Genomic DNA, 26,840 nt, shown 5'->3' with positions numbered 1-26,840 from the left:
CAGAGACATCTGAAAAAGAGGCCTGCACTTCCAGAGTGCTGAAGGATGGTCCTTGAAGATGGGGAGTGAGCAACCTGTGACCTTGCATATGTTGCTGGACTTCTAGCACTCATCAGCCCCAGCCAGCGCTGCAACAGTTATGGATGATGGGAACTGTAGTACAACAACTTCTGCAGGACCACAGATTGCCCATCCCGAGTTAAAGGGAGTACTGAGGTGAGGGCTACTGTTGCAAGGGAGAGATGGTAGCTTAGTGGCAGAGTGCATGCCTTCCCTGCAAAAGGTCTCAGGTTCAATCCCCATGGAAGGCTGGGAAAGAAACACCAACCTGCAAACCTGGAGAGGTACTTCCAGTCAATGCAGGCAATAACGAGCCGGTATCAGATTCCCTGCTGTGCAAACAAAGGACAACATACAGAACCCCTGGGTGGGCCCAAACCTCAATGGGCTGTAGCCAATGTAAGTTCTACTTAAAGGAGGCCCACTGAAATGGGTGGGAATGACTAACTTAGAATTTCAGTGGGTCTACCATGAACAGAACTTGGTTGGGTGCAACTCAATATTGTTACAGTGGTACCTCGGTTTTCGAACGTAATGTGTTCCGGAAGACCGAGTTCTGAAACGTTTGAAAACCGAGGTGCAGACAGTCACAAAAACAAATTGGTTGTAAACTGGATCTTGTACTCGGCAGAATCCACATGGCATGTTTGACTTCCAAGGCGTGTTCGAAAACCAAAGCATTTACTTCCAGGTTTATGGTGTTTGAAAACCGAAATGTTTGTCAATGAAGACATTCAAAAACCAAGGTACCGCTGCCTTTTCAGAATTTGGACTAGTTTAGAAATCATGCTAAACCAAATTAACATTACAAGAAAGTCCGCTGGTGAGACGGTTTCCTCTAGGTCCCTTCTCCTCCATAGCTCATGAGGTAAGGAGAAATGGCATTGTAGGCCCTGCCACCAATAAAGCATGGCGGCTCTTGGCTCTGCCCACCATGCATTAGAGTTGATGCCTGAGGCAGGGAAGTCTTCGCACCAATACAGAGGTATTGGTAGCCTTTTCTTGGCTCCTGAGTGATCTGGGGAAGGCTATGCATATAGCAGATCTACACACCAAGGGCTCCCCATGGATGCCCATGCTAATGTGTGAAGGGTAGTGGAAAACTGTGCATCACCAGGAATAGAGCCAGAGACACAGCCCTTTCCCATATGCTTTACCCCTTCCTGAACTCAGGAAAATGTGGCTTGTTCTAGCTGGATCTGAAAGGATGGTCTGATCTTGCTTTCTTTGACTTAACCACAATTAGAGTAAGCCACCATTTCCCTGAGTTTTGGCTTTAATGGCTAACTGCAGTTTACTTACAACTAGAAATAGAAGCATTCAATTTTCTCACACTCAGAGGAGAAGGGAGGGTGTGAACCCAAAGGCTTGTCATGGCTCATTCTAATAACGCTAAACCATGGTTGAGCGTCATATCTGAATGCAGTAAGCCATTTTCAGCTGAACAGCTTTCAAAGAGGCATACAAAAAACACTGATTTATCATAATTAGAGGGGAATTAAAGTTAAAGCGTTTCAACTTTATACATTTACATACAAACCAAGAAATCGTGCTTTCTTGTGGTTCATGAGCGCATTAAAAAGAAATATTCCTCTGAAGCTCATAATCTTTTTGTCCAACTATAGCCCAGGTGGACCAGGTAGTTATAAAGTCTAAAAATACATACCATATTAGAAAACCCCCAAAACAAAAGCTAGCTTTTTTCTTTTCTTTTCCAGGACCCCCAATTTAACTTAGTGTCTTCTTTGGGTTTTTTTACAACATATGGTGCTCTGCAGAAACACAGCCACCTGGAAAGGCTGCCTTGTGCTCTTTAAAGATTGCCGAATGTCCAAATTAATTAAGAACCCTAAGATCTTAATTTAAGGAAAGTGATTATGACAGTTTTCACTAAACTGCTATTAGTGCAAGAAAAGCACACAAAGACTATCTATAATGAAGGAGAAAAGATGTAAACACACCTAGAGGAAAATGAGACCACCACGGAATAAATTGGTTTTGCTAAGATTTGCCTTGTGGGCACATTTGAAGATAACTTGAGAGCTGACAGCAGTAAAATTTTATTGTGATAATTGAAAGCTATATTATTACTCAAAATGATCAAGTGCAGAGGTGGAGATGAGAGCAAGCAATTGTTAATTTTATTTTATTTCTTTTTTAGACTTCGCCAAAGAAAATGCAAATTTCCAGTTCTGATGTCTATTTCGAGGGTCTGTAACAAGGCTTTTAATCAATGTATTATACATCAAATTGATAATGTTAACTTCTGATTATTCAAATGTATGAAATATTCATAAAGAACCATCCAAAGTTTTACATTTCCCTGATTTTTTCCCTCCCCCTTCCATTAATTATCATGCCTGGAAGCTTTTTTTAGCAAAAGCACCAGTCATCATCTTGACTCAACCTGACAAGCTAGCAAGGCCCAATTACGTTGGCACTCTGTGGCACTTTGATGTAGTGGAAACGAAAAGAGATAGGGGCAAATTGTATAGCACATTATGTTAATGACATGATTTAATCCAGCCACTAAACTTTATGTAGCCTGTTAAAAAAGATGCTAACACTAATTACGCCACTTTGGAAAGGAAAAAGAAGGGGACAAGCATTTCCTACCGACAAAGCGAAGCTCATAAATGTTGTAAATGCAATGAAACAAAATGAAGTAATCTATGATTAATTATACATAACAGACAAGAAAAAGAAGGAGAAAAAGCAAGTGGTATAGTTAAATCCTGGGTGGAAAAAAAATATCTGTTAAGATTCCTTTTATGATCAACATAACTAAGAAATAACCATGGACTGTTTGATTTGCAACCTGCAAAAGGGGAACAGCATAATCTTAAGTGGCTGAAACAATGTGGCTTGCTATTTGGATTCACAGGATAATTAGCAAGGCAATCTCTAAATAAAATCGGAAGTTGTGTTTACAGTGTTGGAACAGCCTTGGGGATATTTATCTCACTGATAAAAATAAGAAGCTGGATCTTGAACAAAGGTTTTAGTTAGGTCCCCCCCCCCCTCCTACAACCAACTAGGCATTTCTGGTGTAATGGCTTTCTTCCATCTAGAGATTTTGATCGTAGCTGTAACTGATATTGCAAACACTTCGGCAAACGGCTATAACAGAAGCAATTTCAAGGGGAGAACCATAGCCCAGTGGCACAGCACATTTCAGCTATGATATCTCTGCTTTAAATGACACACAAGAAAGGCCTCAAGTAGCAGGCCAGGAACCTCAAAGATCTGCTGCTAGTTGAAGTAGACGGTAGAGAGATGCACGCACCAGCACTCAGATTAGTGAATTAGTGGCGGTTCTTAATATACCCTTTAAATCAAGGTTGGATAACATATGACCCTCCAGATGTTGCACAGCCCAACAAGCCCCATCAGCACTGCCACTTATCATGGATGATGGGAGTTGTATTCCAGCAACATCCACAGGGCTATGGGTCTCTAACACCTGCCCTGAACATCAGATAATAATTGTATCCTGTATCCTGAGTATGAGTTCCCATTTGTAGAAAGAACTGCTGGATGGGGGCTATTAGGTAGGAGAAAGTCCCCTCGCCCCTTTTAAGAGTCATCTTCAGCTCAGTGGGATTTCCTTCCAAATTCAGCATACATCAAGCATACATCAAGTCCCACTGAAGTCAAAGGGAGAGGTGAAGCACATATTTAATATTGACTTATTGAAACAAATGAGACTTTGAAGTGGCTGGGTTATCCCCATTAATCTGAAGCAAATCTCCTGAGTTCAAGTGGGACTTAACTTTCACTTAACAGTCCTAGTCCATCAGATGCCTAAATATACAGGAGCTCCAGAGCATGCGAGGACTTCTCTGTTCACAGCAAAGGGAACTGAGCACAAAAGTTTCCCTTAAAACAGGTGGCAGGTCATGCCCAAAAAATTGTCACTAGTTTAGTTTAACAGATGTGGCAGCAATACTCTGTAATGATATCTTGGAATCCCAGTTTGCCCCTGACACTGAAGTGAGCAGGGCAGCCGCTGCTCATGAATCACTTATGGAGAACTGGACTGTGCCCTTGATAATTAAGATTTTTCTCTCCATCTTGGACCAGTTGCTACATTTCGTCTTGGGCAGATGAGTGGAGAAAGATAGGAATAAAAGACCCACGTACCAAGCTCTTTAGAGGCTGCAAGATATTTTAAGTCCTCCTAAATCATTCTGGTTATAATAGAGTGCAACAATACTAGAGATTTGTAGACCCAGCTGCATTCTTGCAGGGCTCATTGGCAATGAGTAATTTTCCTATTTGGCACACATTGTTACAGCTTAAAAGAATTTGATGGCATGGAATATGCAGTTAATCATAATACAGTTCCAGCTATTAAAATAATTTCTCTCTCTCTGTCTGGTTTAGATAGGTGGCAGAATTTCAAAATCCCTGTGAGGGATGATGAATAGACAAGAAGCCAATCAAGCACGAAACATTGTTTAATGTGCCTGGTTACGGGCTAAGATGTTGCACATGCGTTCTTTTCTAAGCTAGTGCCTAAACATTATAATCAGGCTGATATCAATCATTGTAGGCACAACACTAAAAATTCAAGGCCAGATTTTGAAGAAAGACGTTAAGAAGCATGAAATAAGTTAGAAAATTCCCACACTCTTTGTCACATATATGTATACAGACACATACACCCTCCATCAAACATCACCAGTGCCCCTCCCTGTGCCACAAATGGGTATTCTGTTCTCTAATAGTATTCACAAAGAACTAATTAGAAGTTGAACAACCTTTTTGATATTTTAAGTCCAATATCAATGGGTGGGGTGGGGGGTTAAAAAGCCTTTGATAAGGTATAGACAGAAGAATTTAATTACACAAAGAGAGAGACTAACCTGCTTAAGGCTTGTGGACACTGAACTTGGGACAATACAGTCATCACTATCTGTCACTGATTCAACAGCATCAGTTGCCTGTCTATCATCTTGGTCTGTTGTGAAAACAATCAGAATAGAAACAAACAAACAAACAAACAAACAAACAAACAAACAAACACATAGCCAGTATTAAGTCCAGTTGAGATGGTCAAAGAAAACTGTTAAAACACATGGTATAAAAGCAAATGGAAATAGTTCCACAGAGTGGTGTACAATTTCTCTTCCTTGCAGACACAACGTGACACTGGCCAATCAATTATCATTAAATGGTCTGCAGAATCACCCGATTCCTCTTCAGGCCTCGTTTCACTTTGATTTGGCACTTGGAGATATTCAGTGTTACCAATTCATTCATAGTATGAGATTATTTAAAAGAAAAGAAAAGGCCCTGAATATTTTGCATGGCCTCCAAGCCTATTCTGAACAATTCATATCAAGTTTGCTGAGACTTTGCATGCATTCATATGGCTTTAGTTCAGGGGACAATGCTGCTCCCCGTCAGTTCCCAAGGTAAACTGAGATCAAGTTGTCATCCCATATGCCAGGCTTCCCTGTGGTGTGCAGGTTCCAGTTTATTTACCCATAACTTATTTACATTTTCGTATAATCTGCTGGGGACAGCTTCTATCACATCTATGGGTCTCTTTTGCCAAAGGAATGATGATTTATTACTTAACCACCAAAGGAGTTAACAAAGGTGACACTCCAGGGAGGTGTTCACACTGGGGCTATTGCAACCCTGTGAATAGCTTATTGGATGATTATACAAATTAGTGTTTACTTTCATGTGCCAATCCAAGAGCACAAATAAAATTTATTACACAAAACCACTACCCAACTTGAATAAATTGTTCACAAACAATGCATTTCACAGCAGTTACACTGACCATGCAGCCCCTGAGGACTAGTCATTTTTTGTAGGAATGGGATGTTGATCATTATCACCCGTAAACAACTCATGAGTTGTCCACATAATGCAGTTGTATGTGGAAATTTGGGGATACAAGGAAATGGGGCTATTTCACACAGATGTGATTACTGCTTGATTCCCACCCCACCCCCCGCAACAATATTACTGTAAACATCACAATTGACAGCCAAAGTTGTGAACCAACTCCTTTGAACTAATTGTCCCTAAATTGATATGAAAGTTTGTGGTGCTACAACCAAAATGGCCCATTCACACATACAAAGTGACCCCCCCACACTAATACTTCAGGTTATCAAGTGATGGACATGCATGGAATAGCTAGACCATGCTCTCCTTCTATGGTCACTGGTTCAACTGATCATCTATGCAGGCCTCTACTGAACACTGAATCCTGGTCTGAATAGGTCCCATAATGCAAAACAGCTTTGTGGCACATGACAATTTATGCTTCTGGTTGTTACTGGAATTCAGAAACTGCTGTTCTCCCTGCAACGCCGTTCATTTCAATGCCACTTGAATGGAATCTGGGCCTGCAACAGAAGGTCTCTCAGTTCACTTCCTATATAGTGAACATATAACAATAATAGTAATGACCATGACCTGGGATGTTTGCATACTTTGCATTAAGATGCCTCTAGCTCCTTTCATCCAGAGATATGTGATAGGTCATATACTAGCCTCTTATTGTCTGAGACTCCCTCTCTTTGACATTATGAGTGGTTGCTATCTGCAGACAAAAGGACCACACACTTCAAAATAGTCTTCAGAACAGCACCTCTTCTGAAAGAGGAATCTTTCTTCTGAAGAGAGAATATAAAGATATTTTAAAACAGAAGCCAGCGTCCTTTAATATTTCATGAAACTTGGTTGGAAACTCCCTCCCACCTTCTTTCTCAATTATTACAAAGCTGGAAGTTATTCTTTTAGTCTAACAAGCCAACTATTCCAACTTTGCTACAGATGTGAGGGAGAAGAACAATGGCCTCTGCTGAAGTTACTTCAGCAGTCAACTTAGGATGGGGAGAAATTATTTCTGTTTGCATTTTAACTGGAACTACCAAATTCACATTTCCCAGCCTAATACGCAAACGATAACCCAGGGGTTATCAACCTTGTCCCTACCACCCACTAGTGGGCGTTTCAGGAATCTAGGTGGGCAGTAGGGGGTTTTATGACACAAGCTGAATCCTCCTTCCATCGAGCACTGTTGGGCAGTAAGGAAATTTTACCATCAAGAAAGATGCATTAGTGGGCTATAGGTATAAAAAGGTTGACTACCCCTACTATAACCCCACTGTCCTATCAAATTTGCAGTTCCTGGAATTCTGTGATATAGTTCACAAACAAAAATGCGTAATTGTGGGAAAGTAGATACATGGATGCCTGTATTAGTGAAATAGCAAACAAAAATGAAGACTGGGGTAAACAGCTGGAAACAATGTACATGGCAGGCAAAACTGTGCACCGACCTGTGTATATTAGGTGAAATGTGCACAAAATTCATATGAATTTTCATGCAAACTTATATTTTTAAAAAAGTTGCAAACGAAGGGAGAAATGGGATGAACTGAATATTGGAAAAGTGAGAGAAGTGAGAGAAACCAACATTGACAGATCTGGCTACCTCTACTGTCAACATCGTATGTCTAATAGGGAGCGAAGCAGAGGTATGTTGTATAAGCAGAAAATTACCTTCTGGTTCCAGTTCCTCAGTAATTTCGGTTTCATCTCCTGAAGTAGCTGAGCTCTGGTCAGCAAACTGACCTTCAGAGAGCTGAGAAAGATCCTCCTGTTCCCGCTGAAATGTGGCTGTGGGTTTTCCTATTCTTCTGTCCACTTGTGCTTCTGGCATGAGCTGGAGTAAGGATTACAGAAGCCTTCATACACGCTACCTTTAAAGCTATTGTTAGCATTTAATTTTACACGAACACAGTTTTTAAACTTAAAATCTGTTTCTTTAAGGTCTGATTTCCAACCTGCTAAATTTGACAGCTGAGATTTATGCATCTTCTATAAAAGAGGTTTGAAATCTAGGCGGGGTTGGGGGTGGGGAGAGTTCCACTTGCTTGTTGAGTTCTTGATATATTCAAATGCATCCAGCGTAAGCAGCAGGTCAGATGCACGAGAATTTCCCACCCTACACTCTCACGTTAGGAATGTTTTGTGCTGTGAATGCAACTTCCAACTTGGACAGCGGCCCACAGCGGAAGCGCTATGGAGACTGACTCCATGAACTCTAATCCATCTTGGCACTGCACTCTTGGTTCTTTAATATATAACATGACATGTCTTGTAAACCTGTATAAAGCCATTCACTAAAGCATTCAATTTGCAATGCCTAGCTTTCTCTTTTCCCTGTAGAATTTTTGCCATTCATTTCAGAGCAGCTTGTCAAATGACCAATCCAGGGATAGGGAGTAGGAGATAGAATTACTTTCCTGTAACTAAGAACAACCAGTCTAAATTCTTAACCTTCCTTTGAAATGGACAGTCTGTTATCTAAGTGGAATGCACGGAGGTACTATAGTTGCAGCATCCTTGCCTACCCCAGGCTGATAGATCTGCTGAGATCCCACAATCACCCTGCCACAAAGGTGATTTACCTAAAGGGTTTAACTATGCTATTATATTTTTGCTATTAAATACTGCGGACAACCTCACACTATTTGGAAAGGCAGCCAGCATATATTCCCTGTATGCAGAGACATAAAATGTTTTCCAACCATCCTGTTAGGACTACAACTGCCATCATCTTTCACCACTGGCCAAACTGACTGGGGCTCATGGGAATCGGAGTCCAACAGGATCTGAAGAGTTCCCCATCCATGGTATAGTTCTAAGACTAAATTAAAGCCATAATTTCAAATCCAAAATTAAATGTATTGATTGAGCAATCAATTAACGCTTTCAGCACCACATAAATAAAATCTTGAATTAGTGGGTTTTAAATTTCTTGTACCTGTGGAATGTTTGAAACATCGGGCCTTTCATCTTTAGTTTTCTGCTCAGTCTCTTGATCTTCTTTTTCAGGAATGGGACTCTAAGGTTATTAGGAGCCAAATATAGACAGCATTTCTTAAAACCCAATAGTCACTTTTTTAACAGGTAAAATTGGTAGCCACCACAGAGAAGGCCTTTTTGGTAGTGGCACTCTGCTATAGAACAACCTTTCCAGAGAGATTCACCTAGTGCCTTCCTTGTAATCTTTTTAGTACCAGGAAGAGAATTTTATGTTCACTCAGTCTTTTAAAAATAATTAATGCAATCTGGTTCTCACAGTCTTTAAATCTGTGCTTTAGCTTTGGGAGTTGTGGAGAATTTTGTTTTCTTGCTGTATTTATGGTTTTTGTGTATAAATTTCATTTTGTATATAAGTTGTTTTCATACATATTTTTTGTATGCCATCCAGATAATTTTTTGTTATAGGGCAGCATACAAATATTGTTAAAGCTTTAAAAATGAATAAAAATATTCAGCAAATTTCTACTCAGTTTTTAATATTTATATTCAAAGCACCTAACCATTTCAGTTAAACAGACAAACACAGTAAGACATCACTTAGAGCAGGCATCCTCAAACTCGGCTCTCCAGGTGTTTTGGGACTACAATTCCCATCATCCCTGACCACAGATTCTGTTAGCTAGGGATGATGTGAGTTGTAGTCCCAAAACATCTGGAGAGTTACTACTTGATCCTGATAAAACAGACCAACTGTTTATTAGGCAGTCAGTGTCATAGGACATCAACAAACTGGACCTAAAGACAACACAAGTATAATCCTACATGAGAAAAAGCTACTGCAGAGAGAGGGAGAGGGGAGAGAGGTAACCAACCTTTTTGGTGATGGCACTGCATTTCTGGAATTCTATCCCTAAAACCCCAAAATCATCACCCTTTCATCAATAGACAAATAAACGTTTATTTTTCCAAGCATTTTAATGTAGTTTACTATTCTGGCTGTGTGCATGATGCTATTTATAACATTTTTTTTAACTTAATATTTTCTTTTTAAAAAAATACCCTAGAAATTTTGCTATCATTAAAATACTTGGCAAAAGGACTTGAGGAAGCTAGTTTGTTTCTGTCTTGATTATACAGCCCCACTTTTTCCATCCCCTAGTTTTTGGAGATCTCATAGACCTTAAGATCTTATAGTCACTCAGTAGAAAAGGCAGAGCTATTTGAAGAGCTTGTTTTAGGTTGCCTGGAGAAATGGGCTCTATACACAGAGAGAGAAAAAGTTCAGACTCACTGGATTTGGAAGTGTGTGCACCTCCACAAAAGATACTTTCTTGTCTGCTGCAGCTGGGCGCTGTCTTGGCTTAGGCTGTGGCCTCTAAGGAACAAAGAGACTTGAGTCAAAAACTAGCAGTACCAGCAAAGTTCCTGATAACGCAGTTTGGGTTCAAATGCACTGTCTTCCAACCCACCCCCCTGAATTCAGAAGAGTTAAGAAGCCTGGAATATGCAGGTCTGCTTTCTGGTCCAAACTACTGAGCTGGGAAGCACTGCAAACTTCATTCCCCAGGAATCCTAGTTGTAATGGATGCTTCGTTCTCAATGCTCCCCACTCAGTGGATTGGGCCAGTAGTTCTTCAAATGCTGGGAAGCTTCACAACAATCATTCCCCAATAGGGCTGTGTCTCAGTGGCAGAACAATTGCTTTGCATGCAGAAGGCCCCCAAATTCAACCCCTAGCCTCTTCTGACAGGGCTGGGAAAGTTTCCTCGACTGACACCCTGGAGAGCTGCTACTGTAGCAAGATGGACCAGTGAGCTAACTCAGTATAAGACAGATTCCTATATCTCTAATGTTGGGGAGGGGATGTCTTTGGGGATCTTGAGTCTCAATTCCATCACACTAGGAGTGTGACAGTGCCTTCAATTGGAATGGTCTGAGCTTAAAAGAATTAATGCATGCCAAATTGGAACTGAGCCTGAGCCAGAGCAACTGAGATGAGTCCATACTTTGGTAAGCTGAGAGAAGCTTGCTCATCAAAATGTGTTTCAGTAGTGCACGTTTGTCTAGGTTTATTCATTTTTTAAAAAAGACATGGGGCTCCAGTGATGGAAAATTGGGCTGGGTGGGTATCCAACCACCATTTCATTTCATTTGGAGACACATATATACTCTTTACTAAAAAAAAAAAGGAAGACTTAAGCATCATACCATTGGTGCTGACGAGAAAGACGGAGCCAGGATGGGACCTTCCCCTTGGCCCTTCACTGGTTTCTCATTCTGGATGTAATCTGCTAGGTCTGCAGCAACAATCAAACCAGCTGGCTGGAGGTAGGCAAACTTCCATTTTAGTTCAACGCTAATTGTACCAGTGGAGTGGCCTTTATAGTCCGTTAGCTCAAAGGTACCTGAAATTAAGTACAAGAACAAATATAAGAGCTGGTATTCTGAATATTTTGTATGTTGAATAAGCACCATCTTGTGGGGCTGGCCCTGGCCACTGCACCTGCGAACAATGTGTATGCTGCCTTGGGTTCCATGAAGGAAGAATATAAGTGCAAAATAAATACGTAAATTACTGGATAAAAAGGCACAGTCTAACAAAATTATACCAGCAGTAATTGTACAGCAGGGCCTTTGCTATCATAACAGCAATGTACTACACTGGTAAATCAGTTAGCATGGAGGAGAGGAACCAATTTTCACCAAGATCCCACCCATACACGTATGCACTTGGAAGTAAGCCCCATCTTTTTTTTCAGTGGAAATTACTTTCAAGTTAAGTATGACAGAGGCCTTAGGGAACCACACATTTAGAAGTTCTCCTGCATGACCTACATGGGAATGAATGGGACCTGTGTGGGGGCTCTTGAACAACTGTTGTTCATTTCAGAAGAGGTTGGGCAGAGAGAAAGCCAGAGTGATTTTTTGAAAGTTATTTAAAAGATTCAAAAGATTTAAAAGGTACAACAGCTGCAATGTGGACATGACGCTGGTATTAACAGCTAGCAGGGAAGCAATGACCAAGCTGAGCTTGGTATTTCAACAAAATATAACAATTTAAATTTAAATATACCAGCTAGTTTTATAGTTTGGCAAAAGGTTCTTACCAGAGATATATCTGTCGTGTGCTAATGAAATTAAAGGCACATTTGCTTTTCCTAGATAAACCCCATCTTCTGTTTCATTGTCATCAAAAACATACAGATTCAAGGATTCAGATTTTAGGTAGCAATTGAGGTCTGCATTCATTGGCACTGGGAAGCACATATGATCGGCAAACTCCGGGTGGTTGCTGCTAGGAATGATGGCGGTATCGTGATCCGCAAAATCAAAGAACTTGTAGACAACATAAGGATTTGGCTGGAGGTTTCTCTTTCGGCACTGAAGGTTGCTACAACATTTTATTGTAATGTGAAGCTCATTTAAGTTCCCATCTGCTGAAGTGTTGACTTGGGCAGGACTGAGCACTGGCTGTTTTAACAGGAGGGGGGAAAAGCTAATTAGGTGAAGAGAGACTTATAGACATACTGGCAAGCTGAAATGCACACAAAGATCGAACTGGCATTAACTCTGATGTACTGGGCTAGGACTGGGGAGAGGCATGTTCAAAGATCCCTAATCAGCCATGAAGGTTGTGGGCAGATCCAACCACTCGGAGCCTAACCTACCTCACATGATTGTTGTTAGGTTAAAAAGGGGAAGCCATGTACACTGCCTGGAGCTCCTTGGAAGGAGGGCATAATAAAAATGGCACAAACAAATTTGAGACGGTATATTCTAAGAATTAATGAGTGTCGGTCACAGCTTCTACTATGGCACCTTCATTATCTGGTGTGCAGAATAATGTATTCCTCCCAGTCACTTTCTCAAGCTGGAAGCAGGAATCTTCCTGCTGGGACTGATGATGTCATGAAAGCAGCTTATTCAAGAATAAACTAGTCCTGCAAACTCCAGAAGTTGGCAGTCCTTGTTTTAAATGAAGGACATCTATAAAAAGAATCTTGTGCTTGTTCCTTAATGGTTCTGAAGTCCTTTCTCCTCCTTCTTAATCCTGCTACTTCTACTAGGAAAACTGGTTACCCACCATAAACTTTGTTATTCTTTGTTGTAAGAACCTAAGAAGATTCTTGCTGGATCGGGCCAAGGACCCACCTTGTCCTAGTACTCAGCTCTCACAGTGGCCAGCCAGATGCCTATGGGAAGTCCACTAGAAGAACCTGAACACAATAGCATTCTCCCCACTTGTGATTCCTAGCAACTGAAATTTAAAGACATATTGCCTCTGATAATGGAGGCAGAACACGGCCATCATGGCTAGTAGTCATTGATAGCATTATCCTCCATCAATGTGTCTAAACACTGTTATACTTTCTTCCCACAGTCTCATCTCAGTGTCCATGATTTGGGTCTGCTAGCATAGGATGGAGCTATGCTACTGAATCCTCCTATAACCAATGGATGCATGGATTATTGGCTAGGGTGATAAAACTGGAGGATCACCTGGGACATGTGTGAGCAGATCTACCAGTTCACATCTTGGCAAAGCATTTAAGGCAAAACCAGAAATTCAATAGGAACACACCCATATGGAGCAAAGACATATAAACAAAATGCTACAACATGAAGTGAAACAGAATTATGGCCACAACAATAAGGTTAATAAAACAAATCTAGATTCTTGAGCTTGCCTGGTCTTTTAGATTTGTTGTTATGTATCCGAGGGCTTTTGCCCGCTCTTTATACAGCCTGATTGCCTGGTCCATGGGAACTCTTAACCGGACCCAGTATTCCACAGTGCCATAGTTTCGGACACTTCGTCCAACTCCTAAACATAAAACATGTGATGCATCACACAAAGTTAGAGAGTCAAGTGTTCCACCTTTCAGGCTTATGAAGATCTCCTAATTCCATACCTCTCTTATCCAAATGCCCCAACCCACCCTTCATTTTGTGCATACAACGATCCAGAGATCAAGAGAACAATTTATCCAGTATTAATAAAACACATCTCTAAAGCACAGAAAATCATACATTCACAACAAAATCTGTCAGTAACAATAAACTTTGAAAAACTGAGGTGGAGTGTCAAGTAATCTTTGCAGAGGGAGATGTGGCACTGCATTATTTTATTGAATAAGATGTTCAATAAAAGTAGAGAAAGTTGGAATGGACACCAGAACTCCAAACACACTGTCTCAAAATGATCACCATTCTGGCACAGAATAATAAAAACAACGATCTTTTTGATTCAGATCGTGCAGTCAACGAACTCGCTCAATATGGTTTGCGATCCTAATTTCATTCAAAGCTTGATGCTGTTACGATCTGTTGTTCAGTATACAAAGGCAGTTTTTGGATCACCCCTTATCCTTTTGCTCCAGCACTGGAAGCAGGACGTATGTCTTGCTTAACCATGATTTAGAGCACGATGGGGAATCTGTGGCACTTCAGATGTTGCTGGTGTATAACTCCCATTAGCCCTGACCATTGACCACGCTGGCTATAGTGGATAGGAATACAACAACTTGAGGGCCACAGGTCCAACAACCCCAGTTAGAAATTAGTAATGCTGTGTCTGCAAAGGTTATCAGTGTAATAATGGGAGCACACTGTTTTATGTTTCACAGAGAGATTCATGGATGTCCAAGAGACGACATCTCTTTTGGTGCCAAGGTTATAGAAATCCTTATTTGGGAAAGCTGGGTAGGCCCTTTCTTAATGGTGTTTAGACATGAAATGAAAACTGCTCCCCACCACACCTTCTGGGGTGCTATAAGCAAGACCGATTTCTGATTTCTTACTCCTCTGGTCAAAGCAATTGTTTGCAAAGAGCTGCAGCTAAGATTATGAGTTTAAGCCTGCATAGTTCCCTTTAAATCAATATACCAGTAGCAGGCAGAACTCATTTTCGATAGTGAATGTAAAAGTCCAATCCTGATTTACTGGTAATGGGAGTCATGCTTTCAATTAGATAATATTTTTAATGCTTTTTTTTTTAGTGCAGCTGTAGTTGGAAGAAAATCTATCATGACCCATCAATAGCCAATAAATACGTAGACCACAATGGGAATTTGATATTTTTATGGTAATTATTGAAACAAAACTATGCCTGCACCTTTAATGTTCTGACATTAAATATTGATCAATCCATAATTAACAAGCAGAAACATCTGTTTATCTTTTTTAGATGTCTCAATTATACTGCATTTTGTGGTGACCTCAGATCTACCAATATGCATGACAACTGGTCTTGATCTACTAACAAAGGAATTTATTTATAAAGTCCAAAGGTATGGTCTGAAGGCACCTAAAGCCACCACCTTACTAAGCAGGTCTGGGTCTGATCAGTAGTTGGATGAGTAATTGTCTAGGAACCACAAGTACATCACCTTGGACTCCACAGCAGAGGTAAGAGCAGATACAAATGTAAGAAACCATAAAAATACGTACATTTAGCTATCTGATTCAGGCCACCTATAAGCTTATATACGTTGTTGGTGGCTTGAACTGGAATTTCCAGGGCTTACATCAAAATACACAATCCTCACTATGTGTATCCAAGCAGGCATTTGTTTCCACATAATATGTGAAGTGACACTAACTCATGAACTAGTTTTATTGAAATTCACAGAAATGTAACTACACAAGGTTGCAGTTACTGAGTGTGAAGTTTGCAGTTACTGACTGTGAAAAAACAGTCAGATCACAGAATTGAAAAGTGGATGTTGTCCAGAGATGGGGAACTTGACTCCAATTCTCCATCAGCCGCAGACAGCATGACCAATGGTCAGAGATTAAAGGTAAAGGGACCCCTGACCATTAGGTCTAGTCGTGGCTGACGCTGGGTTTGCGGCGCTCATCTCGCTTTATTGGCCGAGGGAGCCGGAGTACAGCTTCCGGGTCACGTGGCCAGCATGACTAAGCCACTTCTGGTGAACCAGAGCAGCACACAGAAACGCCGTTTACCTTCCCACTGGAGCGCTACCTGTTTATCTACTTGCACTTTGACGTGCTTTCGAACTGCTAGGTTGGCAGGAGCAGGGACCGAGCAACGGGAGCTCACTCCGTTGTGGGGATTCGAACCGCCGACCTTCTGATCAGCAAGTCCTAGGCTCTGTGGTTTAACCCACAGTGCCACCCGCGTCCCTATGGGTGCTCAAATCTAGCAACAACTGGAGGGCCACAGGTTCCCCATTCCTGATTCAGAAAATCATATTTCCTACCACACTCTACTTTCTGAGTGTGCGTATTTCTTTCTAATGCATCGTACCTAAAATTGCAAACAAATACACAACTGCAGCTGGTGCAGGCTGGGTCATAAGGATGTATGAGGCACTGCACCACCAGCTGCAGTCTGACCTCAGTCAGCGCCCATCTGCTTGCTTTTTTATTTGCAACTGGGCCAGGGGTGGCACTGCCTGTCAGCTTCCTCCTCCTTAATCTCGGAGCTGCCTTTGTAGAACTCAGCAGGAAGGTAAGAGAACAAAGCTAAAATTGGCTCTGGCTCTGCCTACTTCCTGCTTCCCACCCTGCCAATCCCAATGGGTACCAGCTGCCACTCAATGAAGCTCAACACTGCAACATACATTACCAAGACTCACCAACTAACATGGCTGAGCTGTAGATTCTGCCATTCTTCTCCAATATTTCATGGAATCTCAGCTGGCAGGCTGCTGCTGTCTCAAAGTCCAAGCCATAGGCATGGTGGATCTCAAGTGTGGAAGAGTTTTTCTGTATGTATTGCAAAAAGAAGTCATCCACCCGTATGAGATACTGAGAAGTAAAATTATAGGCTGGGCTAAGGCCACGAACGACTGGAGTTGTCTGTAATTCGAAATCATAGAATGCATAGGTACAGAAAGTCGTGGGCTCCTGATCACCAAAAGACTTGGCAGCTTCTGCAGAAAATATTACTCTGCTGATGTGAATTTCAAACAAGTTTTCTCCTCTTTCTAGGTGAGCAGTTTCATCAAACACATCAACTGGATCATCTGGCATGATTTCTGGTTTGAATTTGTACTGTTTGGTACCATAAGCAATATCCTTCAGCTGGGCTGGAATGCAAACAATAAGAAGTAGATATGACTCTGTTTGTTGGCATTAATGTCCTCTCTGCTGCTTTTGACAATTTCACTGGCTACCTGCCCTGTGATATATGCACATGACAACCAGAATCACTGGTAATATTAAAAATCTGGTCCCACTCTATACACCTATAGGAGCAAATAACGCTAAATTCAGCTGATCTGCAGCAGAATGTAAACTGAACAGCAGTGCACTTTGTCTTGGGATATTTGTACTTTTAATTCCACCTTAACCATAAGTCACATTGTGGACCTGAGTGAGCCATTCTCTCTCAGCTTCGGTCCCCGTGTAATACAATGGGGAAAAGAGCCTCACGGTGTCATTTGTGATGACTGGAAAAAGGAGGGGTCTGCATAGCTAAAGCTGTGCACAAATACAAATGCTAGTGAAACAATCATGATCCCACTCTTAAACAACACATGAGGAAATAAAGGGTTAAGCCCATATACAAAACTTAACTAGCACTGAAATATGCTTGTCTACCTCCTTTATAACTCGAGTCCCCACAAAGACCTATAAGGGTCCCTGCACAAGGATCCTGTAATGCTCTTTCCAAAATCTGCCTGTGTGAAGTTTTTCTTCCTTTCATGTGGTTGGTTTCTTCCAGCTCTGACTGGGCCTCTCCCAGTGAGAACATTCTCCTTTGCCCCATTCATCTTTGACTGGACCCCAGCACTGGATGGTGTCCTCCCTTTTGTTCTGGATGCCAGTCAGAGGAAAGGAGCCCTCAAGAAGAGGAGCACAAGAAGCTGTCTAACACCTGGTCAGGCTATCAAGCTCCAACTAACATCGGCTTAGGCAGAGTTCTTTCAAATCAACTGCGGACTCCTTTTTTGAATTAGAGATGCCAGGGACTTGACCCGGTCAGTCCCAGAGAATATTACTTTTAACCCCCTGCAGATTTCAGCTAACTAATGATGAAGCAAGTGTTCAGGACTGTACCTGGAACCTGATCTCAAATTGACACTTCCCCACTCTCCTAATCTATCAACCAGATACAAATCAGACCCAAGATATTTCCTGCTATTGAAACCAGAGTCCTGACCAGCATACCTTCCAGTTTCCGGATACGTGCAGCCCTAACGTCAAGAAGATGGACATATTGTTCCAGTTTTGCCTCGTAATCCTGCCTCAGAGCCTCCATCTTCTGTGTCACAGATTCCACTTCTGCCTGATGATGTAAAGGAGCGAGTAAAGCACACACACTCTTATTGGGGTAGAAATTGGCCCTTATTCATGTAACGTTAGTGTGGAAGGTTGTATTACAATTAAGTGTTTTAAATTTGTTGTTAGCCACCCTGAGCCTGGTTTTCTGAACCGGGAAGGGTGGGGTATAAATAATTTTTATTTATTTATTATTATTATCATTATGGGGTGTGATGGGACAGGACGTATCTGTTGTTCAGATAATATCTTCCATGGTATTAATTCTCTGGTGGTAGGGGCGAGGGTGGGAAGAGACCAAAAGCAGGCCCCTGGTTTCTTCTCCCAATTCCACTCACTGCAAGGAGATGTGGACTGAGAGACACAGCACTTGAAATTTCACTGACTCTGTGACAATTACTCTAACCAGTTCTCCTCAGAAACACATCCTAAATTCAGTAAGGCTTTCTCAAATGTATGTAGGGTTAGGATTGTGGCCTAGGTCCCCTAATATAGAAAGCTGCCTTATACTGTGTCAGACCCATTGGTTCATCTAGCTCAGTTCTGTCTACACTGACCAACAATGACTCTCCAGGGTATCCCCTAACTCTAGCAGGAATAGAACCTGGGGCCTTCTGCATACAAATCACATGCTCTTCTACTGAGCTCCAAATTAAGGAGGTCCTATTGCCCATGGTAAGGGAGATGGAATTTGGTTGTTCACTCCTCCCCATGGTGCAAAGGGGGAGAGCAATGGGAGGGGAAAACAAGACAAGAAGGCTCAGGAAGGAGAGGAAAAAATACAGCCCCATACAGCCTTAGTCTTATGTTAATTATTTTTCTTTCTTCCCTTTAAAAAACAGCTCCCCCTTTCACTTGGCTACAGTAGATCAATTTGTTGATTTAACAAATTTGAGGTCTTAGGGAGAGTTCCTTCTAGATGCCAAACCTCTCTGCAAAAATCACATGGCAACTTTTGTAGAGGTTTCAATAAAAATACCAAGGCAGTTCACAAAAAAATAAGCAAACAGCAAAATAACAAGAATAGAACCAATTAAAGAAATACAGCTACCTCTAATTAAAATGCACATTAAAACCACATTAAAACACCCCTGATTAAAATGTTTAACAAGTCCATTAAAATAATTTAACAGTTAAAACTACAATCAAAGCAGAAGGTTCAAATAAGATCAAGGAAATGTTTGTGTTCAAGAGCCGGTGGAATGCCAATACTGATGGGGACTTTTGTATTTCAGCAGGTGCAACAGACTGGTTTCAGGGTGGGGGAAATTCTTGGTGTGGTACAACACGTATCTTACAATAAAGAACTCATCGCAATAGCACAGTCTGATAGACTTCAGCTCATTAAGACCTGGTTATCATGCAAAATCACAGATTCATTAATCTTAATATATCAGATTCTACAAAAAGGAAAAGGAAAACGCATTATGACAGAGATACCAGCAGTCAACTGCACAGTGGAGAATTAAATACCTGATAGTCTTTGTTAATTTTATGCTGTACAATTAACATATTGCGGGTCTTTTCAAGTTCTTGAATAGTTTCTGCATGGGTTGCCTGGAGCTCACGCATAGAACGTTCCAAGTCTTTATGGATGTCATCTTCCACTTTCTCCAAGAACATGAGGTCGCTGCTTGCTTGCTGCCTACGAACCTGAGCCACAAAAGTTCACAGCATTATAATTAGCATATATATATATATATTCGAAATTGAAACAGATAGACCTGTCATTTTTGGCGTTAAAATAAATCTATGCTTGGAGACCAAGCTTGTAAATGTTTCAGTTCTGTGGAAAGGAACAAAAGCAACTCAGATCCATTTAATAACTGCCTGTGCAGCCTTTACTCAGAAGTACATTCTAATGAGTTCATTGGGATTAATTTCAACAAGAGCTGGTATAGTAAGTTAAGCTGTAACAGAACTTACTCCCAGATAAGTGGCACAATACTGCAGCCTGAGTACAAAAGCAAGAAAGAAAATATATAAACCAAACCTCTGACCAAACTGCGGGAGGTAGTGGAAGGCAGGAGTGCCTGGCGTGCTCTAGTCCATGGGGTCACGAAGAGTCGGACACGACTAAACGACTAAACAACAATAAACCAAACCAGCTCGGTGTCCTGTGAGTCACGTCAGTAGGAAACAACAAGAGAGTGTCTCGTGTTTTGCACTCCTCTTTTTGCCCCCCGGGCTCTTCTTTCTGCCTCCTGCCCGCCCTATCCCAGCCACCTTCAGCTCCTTCCTTGCTCCTCAGCACTGACTTGCTGGCAATCTTCCTGCCAGCCCACCCTCAACCTGTCTTCCCATTTATTGCTGCCTGGGCTGCTTCCATTTTGCTGTTCTGCTGGGCCTTCAGGGCCTGAGCAGACGAAGCCAATGAAGAGGTGCTGGACGGGCCTCTTCCCTACCCAGGCTCGTCTCCGTTTGGGCCTTTTCCCTTCAGTCCCCCTCTGTCAAATATCTGTGCTACAGATTCAAATACCTGTGCTACAAACTACTTTCATCCTGTTCAATTCCCTGTGACCAACATTGGAAGAGCACTCTCTAATATGCACATTTTTATCAGGGGAAGGTGGGGAGAGAATGCAGGGAAGCTAAAATTATGGGTCTTACAGATGGGATGGGGACCATATGGAACACTGAAAAATAGTACTGAGGAAACTCTGGGGCACTGACACAGGACTGAGTGAGAAGGGCATCTCAAATGAGTACTCAACCTTTGGATTTCTCAGACCCTTTAAAGGGCCTGCTCCAAAAATACACATTTTAATATAAATTTCATTATGCTAAAGGAAGGCATGGGGAAAGAGCACTATTTTCTATGCAAAAGTGCTATTAATCTATAACTGTTCACGGAAACTACAAATGCTACAGGCGCGGGGGTTGGGGAGGGAGAGACCGACTAAAAATTATTTAAGGCAGGAAACCGATCATTTTCTATTCCTTCTTTTCTCTTTCACTTCACTGCAGTTATGCTGCAAACAGAAAAATGACAAAGCAGTGCAAGGAGAAAAATGAAATTTCCCTCTAGTGCTTTTATAAATAAACAACTAGCAGGTTTTCAGCTACAGGGGAGAAAAGAAAATGCTTATGTTTCCAGAGTGTAACATTTTAGCTTTGCACCTGCTTTTATATCATTCGGAATTATTTTTCATATCTTTCAGAATCTGTAAACAAAAAGTTGTTTTGATCAGACCTGTACTGGGGCAATGTGATAACACGAAAAGCAACTGTTTTCACTCTCAGAGAGAGAGAAAGAGAGAGGGAGGGAGAGGCTTTAAAGCAAATCCATGTAGGCTTAAGGTTAATCTACTTCTGATGTTGCAATGAAATATGTACATAACCTTAAAAAGTTCTATGCTGCCATCTTTTCTCTGTCTGTCTCCTGCTTTACGGAAATTGAACAGCAACATACCCATTTCATACAAGCAAGACGCATTAGCTAGCAAAAGCAGCACAAGAAAAGCCTTTCTTGAAACACCAGGTGTTGAGAGAGGATTGGAGAGCTGGGGGTGGGGTGAGGTGGGGGGAAGCGGCGTACGACAGTTCCTGCAAGTTACCTTGATAAGCACGAGGGCCTCGCTGAGTTCGGCCATGTCAATGTCACTCTCCTGAAACAGACACAGTCAATAGGATGGCACTGTACGACGGGAATGAATAATGGAGTGAGACACCGAGAATACACAGTGCATTCGCGCTAAAACATGGCATTTTGCTGGATATCATGAATAAGTAAACTCTTGTCATATCCCTGCAATTCTTTTGCTTTTAAGAAAGGAACATTTGCGTGGTGCATGAAATATAGAAAAGCTTCACCTCCCCCCCCCCCCACTTTCTATCATTTCCTAAAGAAGTTCACCTTGGTGAAAAACTTCATGCGGTTCCTCAAGTCATCCAGCTGTTGCTTCTGCTCTAGATAGCGCAACCGCAGATCATTGTTCTCCTGGGCCAGCTTTTCATTTTGGTCTCCGAAAAGAAAGAAAGGAAGGAAGGAAGGAAGGAAGGAAGGAAGAAAGAAAGAAAGAAAGAAAGAAAGAAAGAAAGAAAGAAAGAAAGAAAGAAAGAAAGAAAATTACAGATTCTGTTTAAACGCAGCAGAACCCTAGAAACGGCCATCATGGTCTTCAAACCTATTTAACTTAAAGCAAATACATTTAAAACAAAGAACCGCCCCTCCCCCTTCTTACCCATTCATCAGAGAGCCAGCAATAAAATTCTACCCATGCAGAGAGCACCCCTACCCTATGGGCCTGTACAAACTAAGGGATTCCATGCACTGGATTTGGAAATCCCTGCTGTGAGTGTACAAGCATGTTTAGGCAACACAATGGGACCCCAGAGAGCACTTCTAATGTGTGCCATGCTGAGGGCAGGCACTGCTTGCCCACAAGCTACATCTCGACTGCCAAATATATATCTGTCATGTGTTCTTACTTTTATTATTACTACGGTAATAATATTAACAGAAAAGGGGCATAGAAATAGAGAGGTAGAGGTATTTTATAAGATACATGGAAAGGAGGTCTCCCAAGATGAGCCACGTGCTTTCAAATGTGTTTACTAAAGTCAGTGTTGATGTATGTCATAGACTGATGTATGTCATAGATTGAGGACAAGTTGATTTCTATTCTGCCTCCCCAGAATGAATATCAATAGAAATGCTCCCACCTTCTATTGACAGGTCAAGTTTGGGTAACTAGGTTCATAATTTGGTGAGGTGGGAAGATTGTGGTAGATTGTTGACTAAGAGAGATAAATGCTTTATTGATCTGCTTATTGATCTCTTACACATTGTATCTTGTAGACTGGATTGTATTCTCTGCTGACATCTCAGCAGCTACATATCACACACACATTCTTTATTACAGTCCAAAGACCCACAAAGCAGCTACATATCTATACCCTGGTTGTTTGTTTTGGTCTTGGCTTATTTTGGGCTGCTGTTTTCCCCTCATGTTAAATGTTCTCAATAATTGTTTTTAGAACAATAAGCAAAAAATGCCTGTCTTTTTAATGACGATTTTATGCATTCAGTCCGAAAACACACACACACACACATACAGAGAGAGAGAGAGGGAGGGAGGGAGGGAGGGAGGGAGGGAGGGAGAACAAACTATATGCTTATAAATACACTGTCAACTCAATCTGCAAACATTCAACTTAAATCATTTCCTTCAGAGTCATCAAGGGATTGTGTACAGCTTAAGCTCTACTCAGAACAGACCAAGTGAAATTAATGGATGCAATGTCCTTTAATTTCAGTGGGTTTACTCTGAACAGGACTATCACTGAATACATATGCATTCTCTAGTCCAGAGGAGAACATAAAACTCATTTGCTTAATCTTTTAGGGTCTTTTATGTTAGGGCACTCATGGCTGAGTGGAGATTTGAACACTGGTCTTCTGGTCCTTGTCCAACCCTCTAACACATACAGCACACTGGATCAGATATATGTAATTATTTGGAAGCATTTTCTGTGGGGAAGACTTGGGCTGTAATGATCTAACTTAAGCAGGAAGAATAAAGAGTACACTGAAGACTCTCCACCCCAACCCCTGAAACTATGATGCAAGCTTTTGAGTTCCTCTCTTTTTCGGGGTTGAGCATTAGGCAAGCAAGCAAGCAAGCAAACAAAGGCTAGAGAAAAAGTTATTTTTGTACATGATAAGACCCTCAGCCTGCAGCTTGTAGTAACAGCCTAAAGATGGAAATAGTCTGTTTCACTCTGTGTGGGACTGTTCTAATGGAACAACATAGCTACTTGTGCCTTTGGTCTAACTTAAACAAGATTCTGTATTGTGCACACGGAGTGTTTGCCTGCTCACATAAAAAGAATGGGGATTTAAGAAAACAAAGATTAAGATAATCTACTGGTAAAACAAACAGCTGTCAAAAGCCGTTTGTGCTAATATCATCATCTGTAATCAATATACACAGGGTGCTGACCCACGCATTCATGTTAAGAAAAAAAGGGGAAAAAAGAATTGGAATAAAGAGGCTCTTAAGCCTGCAATTAATTTAAACATTAAACTGCTTTTAAATGTTCTAACCCAGAGGATCACAAAACCTGAAACTAATCTGCACATTGAACAGGGAGGTGGGGGTGGAGGAAAGCAAGCAAGCAAGGAACCAAAACAGTCCTGCGTTATCTAAACGAACACATGGGCCTTTTCAAAGGGCAGCCTACCAATGGTAAATTGAAGGCCAAAGAAAGAGACAGGAGAAACAAACGGGATTTGCAAAATCAGCTTCTGTGGAGAAACTATCTGCCTCCAAGACCCACACTGCTTATCAACACTCTTCCTGACATCTTTCCCACAGCTCATATGCTGTTCACGTACTGCTTCCATTTTGCCCACAGAGGACAGATTCCTGATCTGGATAGTTTTCTTTGCTTCTTTTAAAGTTTCTAGTCCTTTTCAGACACAAGAAGGAAAATGGTACTATTGTGGCTGAGTCAGAAAACAGATTCAGTCAGAGTGATCCTTAAATCCGTAAGATTTTAAAATAAGGGTGGGTTTTTTTTAGTGTTTATAGATGAGGGTTACAATAGGCCTACCAAAAACTACTTGCCAAGATTGCCAAATCAAATCTTCATGACCCAAGGCAGTATCTCTCTGAGAACATGTCTGTTTCCTCTGCTTTACTGTCACTTACTGCCAACAGTACCATTGCATCATTGCTTAATGGCTGCTGTTCTTTTATACTGTACCAACTCCATGCTTCATTCATTGGCTCTTAGGGGTTATTTGCTCAGCCAATGTTGAAAGCAGAATTCAGGGCAACACTGGCCAATGGCCTGACTCAACTCACCTTAGCGTTTTCCAGATGTTGTTGGACTCCCAACTGCCATCAGTCCCTGCCAGCATGGTCAACAGCCAGGGATGATGGAAGTTCAAGTCCAGCAACATCTGGAAGGCCAGAAGTTCCCCATTTTGCCTTTGGGACTAGCAATGAGTTATGCAAAAAACATGTGTGTTAGCACTCCAACACACTTTTACATTTTAAAATAAACAAAAGCATATTTGTGAGAGGGGAATCTACATACACCACCAGAGGGAGTTGTGCTAGGAAGCTGCTTTATACAGTCAGACCATTGGTCCATCTAAAATATGAATTTTATTGCTGTATATTGTATGAGGGCAAGATATTGTATGAGGGCAGGATATAAATATTTTTATAAACATCTACAATGACTTTCCACTGCAATGGCTTCCCAGGGTTTCAGGCCAGGGGTTTCTCCATGCTCTACATAGAGATGCTGGGAACTGAACTTGAGATCATCTGCATGCAAAGCAGGTGATTGATTGCAGAGCTAAGGCCCATCCCCTACACTGGTGGGAACGCCAAAGGAGAGAGAAGGCAGTGGCAGAAAGAGAAGGGATGACTCCATCCACTGACAGCCCTGTTGACTTGCCTGATGGAACTCATAAGGGGATGCAACCTGTTTGCAGGAAGAGACTCTCAACATGCAAAGCAGATACTCAACAATGAACTGTGGCTCTTTCCCTAAAAGACCAAAGTATGGGAAGCTACAGCATGCAGAAGTTCCTGGGTTCAGTCCGTGGCATCTTTAGGTAAAAATATCAGGGAGCAGGTGATTGGAAAGGCCCTCTCTCTGCCAGAGACCTTGGAGAGCAGCTTCCAGATAGAAGACAAATACTGGGCTAAGGGGGCAAAGCATCCAGAGCCAAGGCGGCTTCTGATGTTCTGTGAAGCTCTCGGCTGAGTAAAAAATGGAAAACTCGCTTGCACACCTTGCAATGTCCTTCAGAGCAATATACCTCGTTCTGCTTTCATTCTGGCCAAGATGTTGTTTTTATCTGTTAAATCCGACTTTAAAGCAGCCTCAAGCTGAGCAATCTGCAGCTTTAGCTGCTGCTCCTTTAACTTCCATTGCTGGTCGTGGGTCACGCCGAAGGCACTGAGGAATTAAAACGGGGGGGGGGGGAAATGGAGAGAGGGAGAGGGAGAGAGAGAGAGAGGGAGGGGGACAAAAAAGAATTATATTAAAGACCAACATATGGCATGTAAGGAACTCAGAAATAGGCTTTAACAGAAAATAATAAAGAGGGGAGTGCGGGGAGAAAGCGATTTTAGTGGCAGAGATCATTGTCATCATGTCTTAGGAATTAAGTAAACACATGCTGGTCTGCTGCTGTTGAAACCGAGGCGCCTCTCTCAGGCTGCGGTCGTGGGACATGAAAGGGTTTGTGGGATGAGCAACGGGGCTGGACTCAATTTAGAGCTCCAGAGCCAGGAGAGTTGGCAGCGGGCGAAGGTTTGTGGGGACTTGGGAAGGAATCCGGAGGCCTGTTCCAGAGGAATCTGCTACTCAAAACCTCAGCAACAGACTCCGAACATGGGCAGCCTTTGCACATTCAAGCCTCTTTTCGTGTACAGCCCTGCAGTGACCCACCTGATCCATTTTAAAGACCTAGTGAGGGGAAAGGGGGGGGAGCGAAGGAAGCCCAGAGGCAGTTGCCTGCCCAAAGAAATGTCGGCTACAGCAGAACAGTGGTTCTCCTATCATGAAACAGCCCCTCTGAAATGTAGTAAAAATCTTTGTACTCTTAAGCCAACTTTATACCCTTAAACCAAAAACTTGCATTGTTAACATGAGTAAGAAACCAGGAACAGAAGATGGCCTTTAGGAGGGAGGGGGAAGGGGGTGTGTGTCCAGAAAACACAAGTGTTTATCAAATGATTCACAGTTCAAAAAACTGCATG

The 26,840-nt window shown here is 41.8% G+C and overlaps 1 protein-coding gene across 1 annotated transcript in view; it reads right to left on the bottom strand.

Annotated features, from left to right (window-relative positions):
• The window catches only part of RPGRIP1L (RPGRIP1 like), a 75,141-nt gene that overhangs the window by 25,118 nt on the left and 23,183 nt on the right, over nt 1-26,840 (bottom strand). The window contains exons 10-22 of the mRNA XM_081924152.1: nt 25,895-26,034; nt 21,968-22,074; nt 21,669-21,719; nt 19,585-19,764; nt 18,001-18,118; nt 16,464-16,916; nt 13,551-13,687; nt 11,970-12,333; nt 11,071-11,267; nt 10,154-10,237; nt 8,861-8,941; nt 7,594-7,756; nt 4,929-5,023 (exon numbers count right to left, since the gene is read on the bottom strand). Coding sequence (XP_081780278.1) covers nt 4,929-5,023; nt 7,594-7,756; nt 8,861-8,941; nt 10,154-10,237; nt 11,071-11,267; nt 11,970-12,333; nt 13,551-13,687; nt 16,464-16,916; nt 18,001-18,118; nt 19,585-19,764; nt 21,669-21,719; nt 21,968-22,074; nt 25,895-26,034 — 2,170 coding nt within the window. The remainder of the gene's footprint in view (nt 1-4,928; nt 5,024-7,593; nt 7,757-8,860; nt 8,942-10,153; nt 10,238-11,070; nt 11,268-11,969; nt 12,334-13,550; nt 13,688-16,463; nt 16,917-18,000; nt 18,119-19,584; nt 19,765-21,668; nt 21,720-21,967; nt 22,075-25,894; nt 26,035-26,840) is intronic.

This window comes from Podarcis melisellensis (genome assembly GCF_964234715.1).
Source record: "Podarcis melisellensis genome assembly, chromosome: 8".
Classification (NCBI taxonomy): Eukaryota; Metazoa; Chordata; class Lepidosauria; order Squamata; family Lacertidae; genus Podarcis; species Podarcis melisellensis.
This window is presented reverse-complemented; position numbering and strand designations above follow the sequence as displayed.